Genomic DNA, 13186 nt, shown 5'->3' with positions numbered 1-13186 from the left:
TCAGCATTTATTGACAGTGAGTCCCTCAGGGTCAAGGCACAACAGATGTTATTTATGAGACAGTCAAATTTTGTAGCTTTTAACAGAACAGCAAGTTTTCAGAAGAACTTATAATGTTGTGATGGCACAGGTTTAGTCATTACTGACAAAAGTTTTCCTTAATACGAGGTATCAAAGAGAAAATGAATTGGTTCAGGAAGAGTCCCCATAGCCCTTGTGTGATACAGCAGATCAAACACAACAATGGAATAAATAAAGTAACAAAGCAAGTCCAGGATGCAAAAGCAGCTAAATGAAATATTCATTTGTCCCAATAACTGTTTCTGAATTGTTTTATATAATTTTATCTATAAATATTTTTAATAACATTTTTTATCAAAAACTATGCTGAAATTGGCATTTATTGCTGTTTCAGGATATGTTATATTTATTCAAAATTTATTATTTTTTTTAAAAAAAGACAGCAATCATATAGGCATTCCTGTCATCTCCAATAGAGAATACAGTTGCCACTAGTATGAAGAGATGATCAAATTTTAACAAACTTTGTATCTTTATTCTAGATAAAATTTTCTCATGGGTTTCACTTACAGGAGCATAAGATAAAAATCTCAAATTAGATATGATTTTCAAAGTGTACAATTCTACAGTGTAACACCAATGATTTTTTTTTCTTTCCCATGTAACAGAGGATATGCTACACAGACACACACAAAGTTTATATATTTGCATTACAATTTCACTACTATTAAACCAGAACAAAATTTCCTATTTCAGACTTACCCCAACACTGATTTTCCAGTTTCATCAGGTTTACGAACAGTAAATGGACTTGGATCAATCCCCACATTCTTAGGCATAAAATCTCTGGCAAAATAGAAAGGAAAAACTGTTCATGAGTAAAGTTCAACACATAAAATCTTTACATTTTCTGGAAGAACCACCTCTACCAACTACCTTTGAATTAAAAAAAATAATTATAATAAGAAATACCAAGTTCTAACATCATCATTACAAGTTAAAGTCACGTAAATATAAAACCCCTAGGTATTTAAAAAGCTTTCAATTGCATTATTTAGTCCCATAAACCAGCTGCAAACATTACCACTTGCCAAGGAGGCTAGAGCAATGTGCTCCATTCCTGTGCTGAAGAAGCCCTGTAACCCAGCTACATTGTTTTCAAAATGCTGCCAACACTCAAATTGGGTCAAAAAGCTACATGAAACATAATCTGCCTGGCAGTCTTTAGCTAAAGCGTGATTACAATTATGCTTAGAATATCCAGCTGATTGCTGCCAACAACAAAAAGAAAACCCACCAAAAAACCCCCAAACCTATCTGGCCAGCTGTGAGAACCTGATGAACTGAAGAAAACAACTGTAAAATAGCAGAACAATTAGAAAACAATTGCTTTGAAGGTAGCCTCTGTGATCTGAGTCCACAGAGAAAAGCTCATTTCTCAGCCTTCCAGTGCCCAAACATTTAGCACCCCATAATGGAAAATAATTGGAAATTTAAGTGCTGTCTTAACAGAATTCTTTTAGAGTAGCATTTCCATTTCAATATTGTGATTTCGTTTCTATAAGTTTGCTAAATTTGAAGCTTTAAAAAAAAAACCACCAACAAAACAAACACCCCACAAAACCTATTGTGTTAGACAGATTTAACCAAATCAAATAAATCAAATGCACATTTAATTCACACCAAATCAACTTCCAGTTAAGGATATACAGTCACAAAACATCCCAATATACCGTGTAGAATTGGTCATTGCCAAGCAGAAGGTCTCATCAAAACTGCTCAACTCATATGGCCGAAAAAACTCATTGTGGATATCAATTTCCTCTTCATACTTGTGGAATTTCTTCACTGTCAACTTGCGTCTGTTTTCAGCACATGTCACTGGGGAAAAGAAAAAAAAAAAAAAAATCTTTTCACTAACAATTATTGACTCTGCAAAAATCTAAACAAACAGTAGCCTGCTTACCTAACCACCCTATTAGGCATTTTTCTATAGCCACATCCCCTCTAAGACAAGAAAATTTCATATGAAGAAGCTGATGCACAGCACATCTTTAATAAATATGCATTATCAACATCATAATTTGATTTCCCTTCATGACGACAATTCCTAATAAAACATGCTCCACAGTAACCCAGAGAAATAAGACACACTAGCTATATCCTGTCATCTGCAACAGGAATGTAACCACCAGCATAGACTATAAATATATGTTAATAGGCGGGGGGGGGGGGGGGGGGGGGGGAGAATGAAGTGTGTCCTGGCACATAAACATATGGAGGTCAAGTTTTAGCCAATTAGGTATCTCTTGCATCCTGCAGTTGAAAAGTCATATCTCATTGTATGAAAAAAAATAAGTATTTAGCAACCATTATGGAAACTTTTTTTTTTCAGATTTGGGATCTAGAACAGTTAAAAAGCGTTTGTGACTAAAACTTCTTTTTCAAGATACTCTGTAAGGCAAGGTGCAAATATAGTTCCTACCTTCATCAAAAGGAAGAGGTAAATGCTTTAGCACACCTGTGGTCCACCAATAAGTATAGCTGTACAGGAAAAACAGACACACAATTGATACAGAAGGTTTGATCTTGTATCCAGTCTAAATGTTTGCACATAACAGATACCCAACCATACAGTGTCACTTTAGTAAACATTTCTTTATAATTCAAGTCTGGAAGAAAGTAAAGAATTTTCCTTGGATAGAGGATTTCAACAGGCCCCTATCCTACTACTATGCTCTCAGGCCATGAAATTTAAACACATGAAGCTCAATACAGGTATGGAGGGAGGAGTGGTTTCGTTCCATTAAACCAAATACATTTCAGGTGCCTACCTCTACAGTACTGAAAATTAAGGTCTTAGTACATATGGAAGGTATTGATGTATTTCTCTTGTTCTGGTCTTTTTGGAAAAAAAACCACCAAAACACAACAACAACAAAAAACCAACCAACCCCCACCTACCGCTTGTTATTCAGATCCTAAAATTTAGGAAAAGGGTATGAAGAAATGAAAGTCAATGATAAAAAAAAAAAAATCAGAAGATTCTCAAAGCAGCTGACTTCTACACATAGAAATACATTTTGATGTGACAGCTGTCCTAAGTCTGAGAACTGTATGTTGGCATAGCTAACAGCAAAAAACAGGCCCTGCTGGAAGCTTATTCAGCTGAAAAACAACAAAGGAAGTCAAACAACATTCGTAAAATACCGCAAGTTTTATCTTTTTTTCATATTTACATATTTTTATTTTCTCTTCTCAAATATACTTTAATTTCTTCTCTAAATTATTCTGATAGTTTCTTCTCTTTCATTACTTGGGATGAAAAGACATTTATCTTCATTGATTTGGAATTCAAATACATGTGTATTCACAATACTGTAAGGGCTGTAATCAGAGTATTAATGCAGTTATCTCCTACTCATGTCAATGTAGCCATCTGGAGCAGAAACAATGGGTGTATTCCCATGCCCAGACATAGGCTTGTTAGTGGGACTTAGCAAATGGGCCAGAACAGGCAGGGCAACACACTGATTCCAAGAACCATGTATGTCCTAGACAGAAAGGAATGAGTTATGCCTGATGGTCCTGTCTCTTCTTGAAGTACTGTATCAGGCCATGCTAGCAAGCCATTTTCTCCACTATCTTCAGAAACTATGCAGGCATACCCAGTTTTGCTGCTTGGATAAATGATAAGTAACGTGGCAACAGAAAGTCTCCTTTTCCATGTTCACTGTCCTTTCACATGAATCACTAATTATATAAAAGTAACACATGAAACTCATTATGAAATCTCTTATTTCTGATGGAGAGGCAAATACAATACAGGAAAAGCACAGATAGGCAAAAGAAGCTTCAATGACAGGAAACAACATCTTCCTTCTCTTCCTATATCCTTGATTTCATTATGAGTTTTCATTATTTCCTTTGCTGCTGTGCCCAAGGAATCCAAAGAGGCACTGCACAGAGAGGCAGGAAGAAGTTATACGAAGAACTTGTCCAATAGTTTGGTAGAAACAAAATTACTTGGAAGAGCTTTTTTCACCTAACTACTTATTACATGGAGGTGTCATTTTGTTCACATGAGAAAACATCTTGGTTGTAAATTGTAAGTGCTCAGAAGAAATTCGAGCCAGAATGAAAGGTAAAATTAATTAACAAGTAAATGAAGAATACAAACAATTTTTTTTAAGTGTTCCACCACATTTGAGAACAGTATCTGTGACAAATAAGAGACAGTTGTTTAACAGAGTAACAGATGAAAGGGACATTCGTATATTTGCGATATATCAGCTGAATTAATTTTTGACACACAATAATGTTCGGAACCAGTAGGCAATAAAATTAATTTTGCATGTTTCATGTGTGCCTGAAATGGCACTTGGTTGTATGGCTGATATGAGGTAGCATCAAGAGAAGACTCAGGAGACAATACAAAAGGGTTGAAATTTAGAAAGTCATATCACGTGCCAGCTGCCATGATGGGTTAATGGAATAAGCAGCCAACAGGGATTGAATGCACTGTTTAAACACTTGCAGTTTTCCCCACACAAAAATCTAAATGCAGATATTCAGATCTACCATTTGTGATACAGAGCTTTAAGACTCACGGAATGAACAAAGATACAAACAGCGAAATTCCTGAAAGAGATGATTTAGTTAACAAGTCTAGTACTGTCCATTCCTAACGTGGAATTTTTTAATTTTTTTTTTAACCACACAGTATTTATAATCCTTAACAAAATCATTCCACACTGTGAAGTGCTCTAAAATTACTTTAAAAACAAACAAACAACTAACCCAAATGTTTTCCTCATCACCTAATCTCAAATACAACAATGACTTAATAAATCCGACCATCAAAAATACACCTGTATATTGCTTAATGAGACAGTGGTAACTGTACTTCAGTAAAATAGTGAAGCATTTCACACTGTAGGATAGAATTTCATATGAAAAGAAACTTATTTTTCAGTACAACAGGAAAATAACATACTAAAGCAAATCCTTCAAAACACCAACATCCAACATTTTTGGTAATCTCTTGAAGGCTATTTTTTTTTTTTAAGTTTTCGTAAAAACTTTAAAAAACAATAAAGCAAGTTTTTGACAGGCTGACCGAATTATTTGGTTAACAACATGTATTTTTAAAAATTTATTAGAGCAATACCAAACAAAACAACAGAACTGCAAAATACCTTCGCCTGGTCTGTGACAGACTGAGGGTGTTCTTGTGATGCAAATAAAAATCAGTGGGAAGTTCCCAGAGATGAGGTTTTCCTTCTGTAGGCTTGAATACTCCCAGAAAGAGATTGATAGAATCTTGCCTGTCTGCATCTGTTAGACAAGAGGTACACTTAACGCTAGGAACATTGCAGAGACATTTGCTTGTTTGTCATGTTTGCTCCTCATAGACAGAGCGTGTATGTCCTATGACTTCTAAAGGGACCTCTGGGCTTCAACCACTGTAATGAAACTTCATTTAGACCTGACCTTCTGCCACACTGAAGTGCATGTGGGGCTGGTACCAGCATTGCCTCTTTCCTTGGCTTCTCTCACAGGAGCCAAGGCAGAAGCTCTGCTTAGAGGCTTTGCAGAAGTAAGACCTCATGCTGCAGCTCCGTCTCCAACCTCTGCATATATGAGTATGCATGAAGCATGTGCATGTATTTATGCATGTTTCAGGGAATCTGACGTATGATGATAAATTTACTGCAGTCTAAATAACAGAAGAATGATTTAATGAAATTAAACAGTATCCATACAATACACAAGTTTCCCACGTAACACAAATTATGAATTCTTTGGGTTTTCATAGCCAAAACATAGTCAGTAAAATGATTAAACTTCCCAAACACCTTTAAATAATTTGGACTTTTTTTCCTGTTGGTTTAAAGAATCAATTTCTCTTGCTATATTCTAAGCTTCACCAAACTAAATAAGGCAAGTGCTAAAATCCAGTAGTTACATTCCACTGTAGATGAAGCATGACAAGAAACGTTGTTCACTTATATCTTTAAAATCTCTCTTGCTACCTAGCTGCAGATAGGATGATTTACAACAGATATGAAAAAAAGCTGGAGTCAGATGAGGGCTTGGGGATGGTGAACTGGGATAAAGACAGCTTTGCAAGCAGAGTCGTAGGGGCAGAGGAAGGCTTACGTGCGAAGGATCTTCAGATATGGTGAAATGTATGTGGAGAATTGAGCTCTATTTGTGGAATTACCATGTGGAAAGCTCTTGTGTCCACTTGTTAGCACTTCAGTAATCATGAGACAAGGAGTAGTTCAGACTAGTTCAATAGACAGTGTTACTCCTTCAGTTCTCTCCACATTTCAAAAATACTATTATGAGAGTTGAGTGTCCCTTTAGCAACACACTGCATCAAAAAGACAAACTGAAGTCTCAGTATACCAGAAAGCAGGTAAAAAAATAGGCAGAATCCACAAAGTGGTGGTACAACAGCAAGGACAAAGTTCGTTCCTGCCACCACCAAAGTTTCAGTCAATATCTCCTTCTCCTCAGAATTCTAACGCCTCTTCCCTCTGTGCAATATAGAATATTTTTTTACAGGGAATTAAGACACACAAGCAGCTGACAAATGGAGTGCTATGTAGAAATTTGGTGACAATAGGATTATAGAAAAGTATGGTACTTTACAGTAGTGTGCATATGTGGAGGTTAACATCTGAAAGTGGGATCTTCTGAATAAACAGCCACATAGTGTAATGGGGCAAGGCACCAGGAAAAGGGAAAGAAAAGGGAAACGTCTTGATGTTCCTTGGCTCCCCTTCCCTACTTAGAGAGCCTTTCATCTGGAATCTGGCCTTTTTCTTCCTTTTCTATCCACTCATACTCCCTCCAGATGCTTTTACTGTCCCTTCAGTGCACTCTTCCAAAAATATACTTATTTTACCTTCTTTCTTGCTCCTCGCCTTCCCCATTTTCTTAAGAGGATCAACTTATAAACATTAACTCTTCTAAACAGTAATACTCAAAAGCATATGTAGGTCCTTATGGTTTGCAGGCCATATTGTTTCTGCAAAATAGTGTTACAGTTTAACTAAGACATAAGGAGAGAATGAGGAAGGCCAGGAACAGTGCAAGAAAGCTATGCAAAACTCAGTAAAAAGGTCAGGAAAAAAAAAGCCAACTAACAAAACAACCCTTGTTGAGGACACTGAGAATTAAAAAGAAAGGAAAACTCACCAGCAATAACATGTATTCTTTCTTCCTGATAAAGAAAGAATGTTTTAAATAAAGTGCTGAACAAAACCCAAGAAAGCTCTCTACTTTAAGCATAGAAACTGGAGGAGCCCTAAAGACAAAATTAATTAACATGAGCAACTAGGTTAAAATCGGTGGTAATTTCTGAAAGCTAAAGGCAGAGATGAGCCTCCTTTGTTCATTTACCATTGTTTCACCTGCCAGGAACAGAAAGTATACTGAAATTGTTAACTAAATAATTGTAAAACAATTAGAGTAAAACAAGATAATTCAATTAACAAACTATGTCACTACTTATATGACAGATGCTAAAATGAAATAAAACTAAATGAAATTTGTTCTGTGAAAAACAGCTTGAATTTAAACTCATACCGACTGAATTAACCAATTCATTGTCTGAAGTCATCTATAGCAGCAGTTCATTAAAGCAAAAGAGCAAACATTCTTACCTTTCTTCCATAGAAAAAAAAAAAAAGACGACTGCTGTTAAATGTTACATTGCAAAAGGACTCAAACTCTCTTTTGCATTGTTTCAGTTGTGCAGTTGTGTTTTAAACTTAACAGAAATACAGGACATTTATCAGAAAATGTCTTTCTACTGTCTTACTTCTCAACTTGTAATTTAAAAGTAGGTAAAAAACCATAACATCAAAGATTCTTTGTGCATAAGTCTTCAAGCAGGCACAAACATTTATGTGATTGGGGAAGCATATAGTTAACTTGAAAGGTGACAATCCTCCTCCCTACCTTACTTTAAGGGTTGAACAATTTTATGACTTAATTTTGAACAAAAATAATGAAAGCTTTTGTCTTTCTTTGAGACACTGGCCAGAGAAAACAGGATATTGAGCTTTTCAGATCAATTTTCTTATCTAGATAGAAAAATCTCTCCTTTCAAAAATAAATATGTAAGAATGTATCAATGCACTGTGGAGCACAGACAAAAGAGCAAACAGGTTTTCTCCCTTTATTGTTAGGACTGAATGTTATAATTACGTATAAGCAAGTAGAAAGTCTGCACTGATTTTTCAAAAGCTACTGCAATGTACGTGTATACTAGCACATTTTTAAGACCATAAACAGGAACTGAAGGGGCCATTTAATTGAATTAGCCTAAAATAATCTACCGCTCTCAATCTGAGTTTGCAACTGCACTACATGACAAATTATTAAATCATGAGAGATTCAACACAATTGGGACTATAACATCCCATTACTAAAAGGTTATAGTAATTAAGTTTACTTTCATACGACACTACAAGGTAGTTTACTATGTCCAGTCCTGTTTGGGAATAAATAGATTATTCCAGATTCCAGAAGCTAATTATGCATGTTGCAACTCTAGCACTGAAGTCTGCAACGTCACATTACTTTCTAAAAGGCATAAAAGCTAGAAGAATATTGTTTGGAATACTATTTCCTAATTTCTCTGACAATCACAAATGAAAGAAAAATGTTAGAATTCACCTGATCAGAATGCCTGCCAGAGAAGGTGTTGAAGGAACACCTAATTCTTAGCTGGATGATGTTCTTTTTTCTGGTACAACTCATTTGCTTATAACCAGGGTACTTCAAACAGTTGAGTTCCCAAACTACACTGCACCCTCTACTTTTTTCAAATGCTAGAATGAAAAACATGCATGAAAAAGCCAGATTTTTTTACCTAAAGCTGTAAGACTTTTTCAAGTTACCATAAAATTAATTGTCCCATATTTTTAGGAGCAAACCCTGGTTTTCTTCTAAGCTTCAGTCACTAACTTGATCCTGAGAACATTTTTTTAATTCTTCATTCTTCTGTTATATAGGCAACATATTACAAATTTATAGGTACAGAAAATCTATAGAAAAGCTAAGCCACATATCAGGAAGTAGGGTGAAACTGCATTCAAACTTACCTTTCTTACAAGTCCAAGTCTTATCTACCGGATTAGTATCTCCAGGCAAGTCACTTAACTGATACATGTCTTTCTCTCATCTGTACAACTTAATTAGTAATGATTATCCTAAGAGCTTTGAGGTCAACAGATGAAACCATTGTCTTAAAAGTGTAAATTATTTTTAGAATAATGTATTTTTTATGATAGACAAACAGAACAAGTGTGGCTAAGTGATTTATTTAGGAGGCACTGTTAGCAGGCCACTTGTAATCTTGTTCTGAATCTGATATACTGTATGACTTCAAGCAAATCACTAGAATTTTCTGAGTCTGTTTACTACTGGTACATAAAATTCATAAGCATTAAAAAAAGTTTCTCAGATCAGAAACACAAGGAAATGCTGGCTCATGAACCGGTGAGCCCTCAGATTTTTACTTGTATTTTAAAGGATATGTAATGGATAGTAACAATAGTAAGTGCAGTATAGCAAATCACAATCTTGTTCTAAAAATGCTTCCTTTATCTCTGTTTTCTGAGAAACCTTAAAGAATAAAGTTATCTCTCTCAATCTGTCACATTAACAGGCTTGCAGATGCCACCTGAACAGGCAGTGTTGGACAGTGAACCTTTAAATTTCACTGAAATAAATCTTAACATTTCATACTAAAAATGCAGTAAATACAACATTGAATACTATGTTTCAACAATGCCATCTTCAAACACAAGGATTGCATAAAGCACCAAAAATATTTTGCTCAAATGGGATTGAATACCAAAACCATAAGTAAATTGGAGAAAGCGTGCAACACCTTTATGTAAGTTTCATTTTTCGTACTGACTTCAGTAAAAACTAACATCTGTTTGTGTACTCAGCTACAAGTTCGTCCAGGTGACAAGATGGCCTTTTTTCATTCTATATTCTTTCTTCTTTTTGTAACATCTTTTTCAGAACAAATTCTTTTATTAGTAAAACACATGCATATCATAACTATCCTTGCAAGCAGACCACAACCCCAAGTGTGGATCTAGAACTTCACTCAGTCTTCCACCTAAACATTTAAGTGGCTGGTATAAAAGTGAATAGATTCAGAGATTTGTTCCATCTTGTACTTATCAGTACAGGTGATACTGCAAGTGTGCTTCCTTTTGCTCATAAGAATTGATGAAGCCATACCTTATTGCCACTGCAAACAATAAGAGACCATATCATTGAAATAAACAAGCTCTCCATTTCTCATTTAATTTGGGGAAATATGATACACAAATTACATGAATTACATTCAGAAACAGTACTTTAAATGCCGTGCTCTCACGTTTTGTTACATACACAGAATTGTCACTAACAAAAGCAGTAACTCCAGCCAAAGAAACCAGAGATTACTGAAGTATTTCTAGCCAATGTCCAACTCACCGTTTTAAAGGTCACATAGTTTCTAAATAATTGTAGTCTACTAGAAAAAAAAAAAATGCTACCTCCTTCCCTGGCTATGCAGCTTTTGTGAAAAAGAGTAATAGAGGACTGACACAATATTTAAAACACAGCAGCACTCAGTGTTTGTCATCCTGACATGTCTTAGACTGTCCTTTGATCATTCTTTTAGATCTTTCTCATGACTTCTAAAAACACTAAGCATTTTTTTCCAGTTATTTTGCGTAAGGTATGGCTCAACATTTTTCAAAGAGGTTTTCTCTTAGCAATGTTGCCGAGAACAAAGTAGAACAGTATCAGTGACTGATATGAGCTAGTAAAGGAGTAAGCCAATATTTTACAACTTACTTAACTCAAAAAATAGCTTATTTACTTGGTGGGCCTTGCTTTTTTAATTTAATTTTGTCTTTTCTACCACAGATTCAACAGTTAGTAACTTCCATTCGCACAAAATAATTACGTGCATCAGAGCTTGCTTTTTGTTTGAAGTCCCCAGAAATACATCACAAGAAATACTTCACTTGAAGCCTTCTACTTGTGTTTAGATTTAGATTTACCAGTTTCCTTACATTTGCTGAAGCCATTCTGTCCATCATTTTAACAGCTCTATAACAGCTACCTGCTTCTCTATTGATCTACAAATGTCACGGGCAGTTTCAGTGCTATGTGTACATTTTCTAAATACTACTTACATCAGTTCACTTTTATCAAGTAAGGCTGCATGCTACAACATGCATTTGCATAGGATATAAATACTTCATCAAATCAGAATATGCATTTGATATCAATCAGATTTTACTGAATTATTGGGAAGTTACAGTATAGAGGATCTCTGTCATAAGATCACAGTATGGATTATTGAAACATCACAACTAAGATGCTTTTTAAATAATGGCTTAAAAGAACACACTTTAAATTAAATTTACCTGAGAAAGCATTACTATAATATCTTGAGAGTGTTTGCATAATATCTTTGGAATGCTGAGTCCATGGAGCTATCTTTCTATAGGTTTTTACTCTGTGGACAAGCTGAGAACCTCCGTATTGCAGAGAAAGCGTGTCTCCGTGATCTTCATATAATTCTTCAAATAATCTGAAGGAAAAGCAAAATGTGTCATTTATCAAACTGTCGAAAAGAGTTTTTTAAGAGAAAAAATAATAAAGTATTGTAATAATAAAGTTTTCCTGTTTAACAAGCAATACGTTTTCTTCTAAGTACTTCTGCCAGTTTATAAAAACAAGTATTTCATTAAAACATGCTATTAACTTAAACACTGAATTTTAAAGCTATGTCTCTATTCTTTATTCAGATAAATATGTGGAAATTTTATTCAGATGTAATAGTTACTAAGAAGGATTAGACTGTAAGATTTTCACTGATTTATAATATATCAGAATGCATTCACACTACAGAATATGCACTTCTGTAGATTCAAGGAGAAGATTAACATGTCCTACTAGTCCATGGGGAGAAAACAAACCGTATACCTTCACAAACTAATGTATTTTAAATACACTAAATGGGACAGAACACATCAATATTACAGGGCTACATTTTCTGTCAAGTCCACTGGGAATGAAGTTAGGGTAACTTTCCAAAAATCTCCCTAGTTACAATAATGATGGCTCAAAGGTACAAACCAAATAAACTTGACTTGTAAGAAACGTGAATGGCAGTCAGATACCATTTGCTGGATTTGGAAAAACATGATGCAATAAGAAGGCAGAAAGAGTTGGCTGCTAAGATGAACAAGGAGAGCTGTCTAAAAGCAATGCAGTCCTCTAGCATCAAGAAGTTGACAGTAGACTCCAAACTGAGAGCAGTCCAAATAGCAAAAGTTATCAAGAAGCTCCCCATCAATGACAAAACCAAGACAACAGACTCAGAAAACAAGGCTACCCTAAGGAGATGATGCCCAGTCTAAAACATAACAGATTGCAAAGTGCTTCTCAGAAATGGAGACTATGGCCTTGCTTGAGCAAGACAATGACAAGGATGACATCTTGCTAAAAGAGGCTGACAGTTTAGTTAAGAGGCAAAAAACCAAAACAGAACAAAACCAAAGAAAACCCCAACCACCAAACCGGTCGAAATGTATTTCACATCAGTATAGCAAGACACAGTAACTCAGGGCTCTGCATGTGATACACTGTTAATACCTGAGAAGAAAGAAGTCCTTAAGAAGTGGAAAGGAGGGTAGAAACAAAACAAAACAACAAAAACATTCCCTTAAGAAAGTTTCCAATAAAGGGACAGTACTGCATAAGTAACCCAGCAACCATCTGACTGAAAGTCCTCCTCAAAAAGTTCTGGATGAAGAACACTCAGGTGAGCAGCAAATCAATTTCTGTAAAAACAAAATAGCTGTCCAGCAAATCTTCTGGCCAAGGTCAAGTACAAAAAGATCAATTAGGAGGAAACACCTGCTTATTAACTTAAAAAACCCCAACCAAACAAAAAAACCCCAACAACCAACAAAAGAAACAAACCAAAACCCACTTGCCTCCACACAAATTGTTCAGAGCTCATGATACCATGTATGAGAATCTCCTGTTTGTTTCTTTGCATTTGGTGAGTCAGTTTGTTTGTTTTGGGTTTTGGTTTGGTTTCTTACACAAGGGGAAAGACAGC

The 13186-nt window shown here is 35.3% G+C and overlaps 1 protein-coding gene across 6 annotated transcripts in view; it reads right to left on the bottom strand.

The window, feature by feature from the left end:
* FIG4 (FIG4 phosphoinositide 5-phosphatase) overlaps positions 1-13186 on the bottom strand; it is a 73852-nt gene that overhangs the window by 24160 nt on the left and 36506 nt on the right. For all 6 annotated transcript variants that reach the window (XM_072855644.1, XM_072855645.1, XM_072855647.1 and 3 more), the window contains 5 exons: positions 11481-11647; positions 5220-5358; positions 2507-2565; positions 1755-1902; positions 784-867 (listed from right to left, as the gene is read on the bottom strand). In XM_072855644.1, the coding sequence (XP_072711745.1) occupies positions 784-867; positions 1755-1902; positions 2507-2565; positions 5220-5358; positions 11481-11647 (597 nt within the window). The remainder of the gene's footprint in view (positions 1-783; positions 868-1754; positions 1903-2506; positions 2566-5219; positions 5359-11480; positions 11648-13186) is intronic.

This window comes from Ciconia boyciana, chromosome 3 (assembly GCF_034638445.1).
Source record: "Ciconia boyciana chromosome 3, ASM3463844v1, whole genome shotgun sequence".
Classification (NCBI taxonomy): Eukaryota; Metazoa; Chordata; class Aves; order Ciconiiformes; family Ciconiidae; genus Ciconia; species Ciconia boyciana.
The sequence above is the reverse complement of the archived record's forward strand: the minus strand, read 5'-3'. Positions and strand labels throughout refer to the sequence as shown.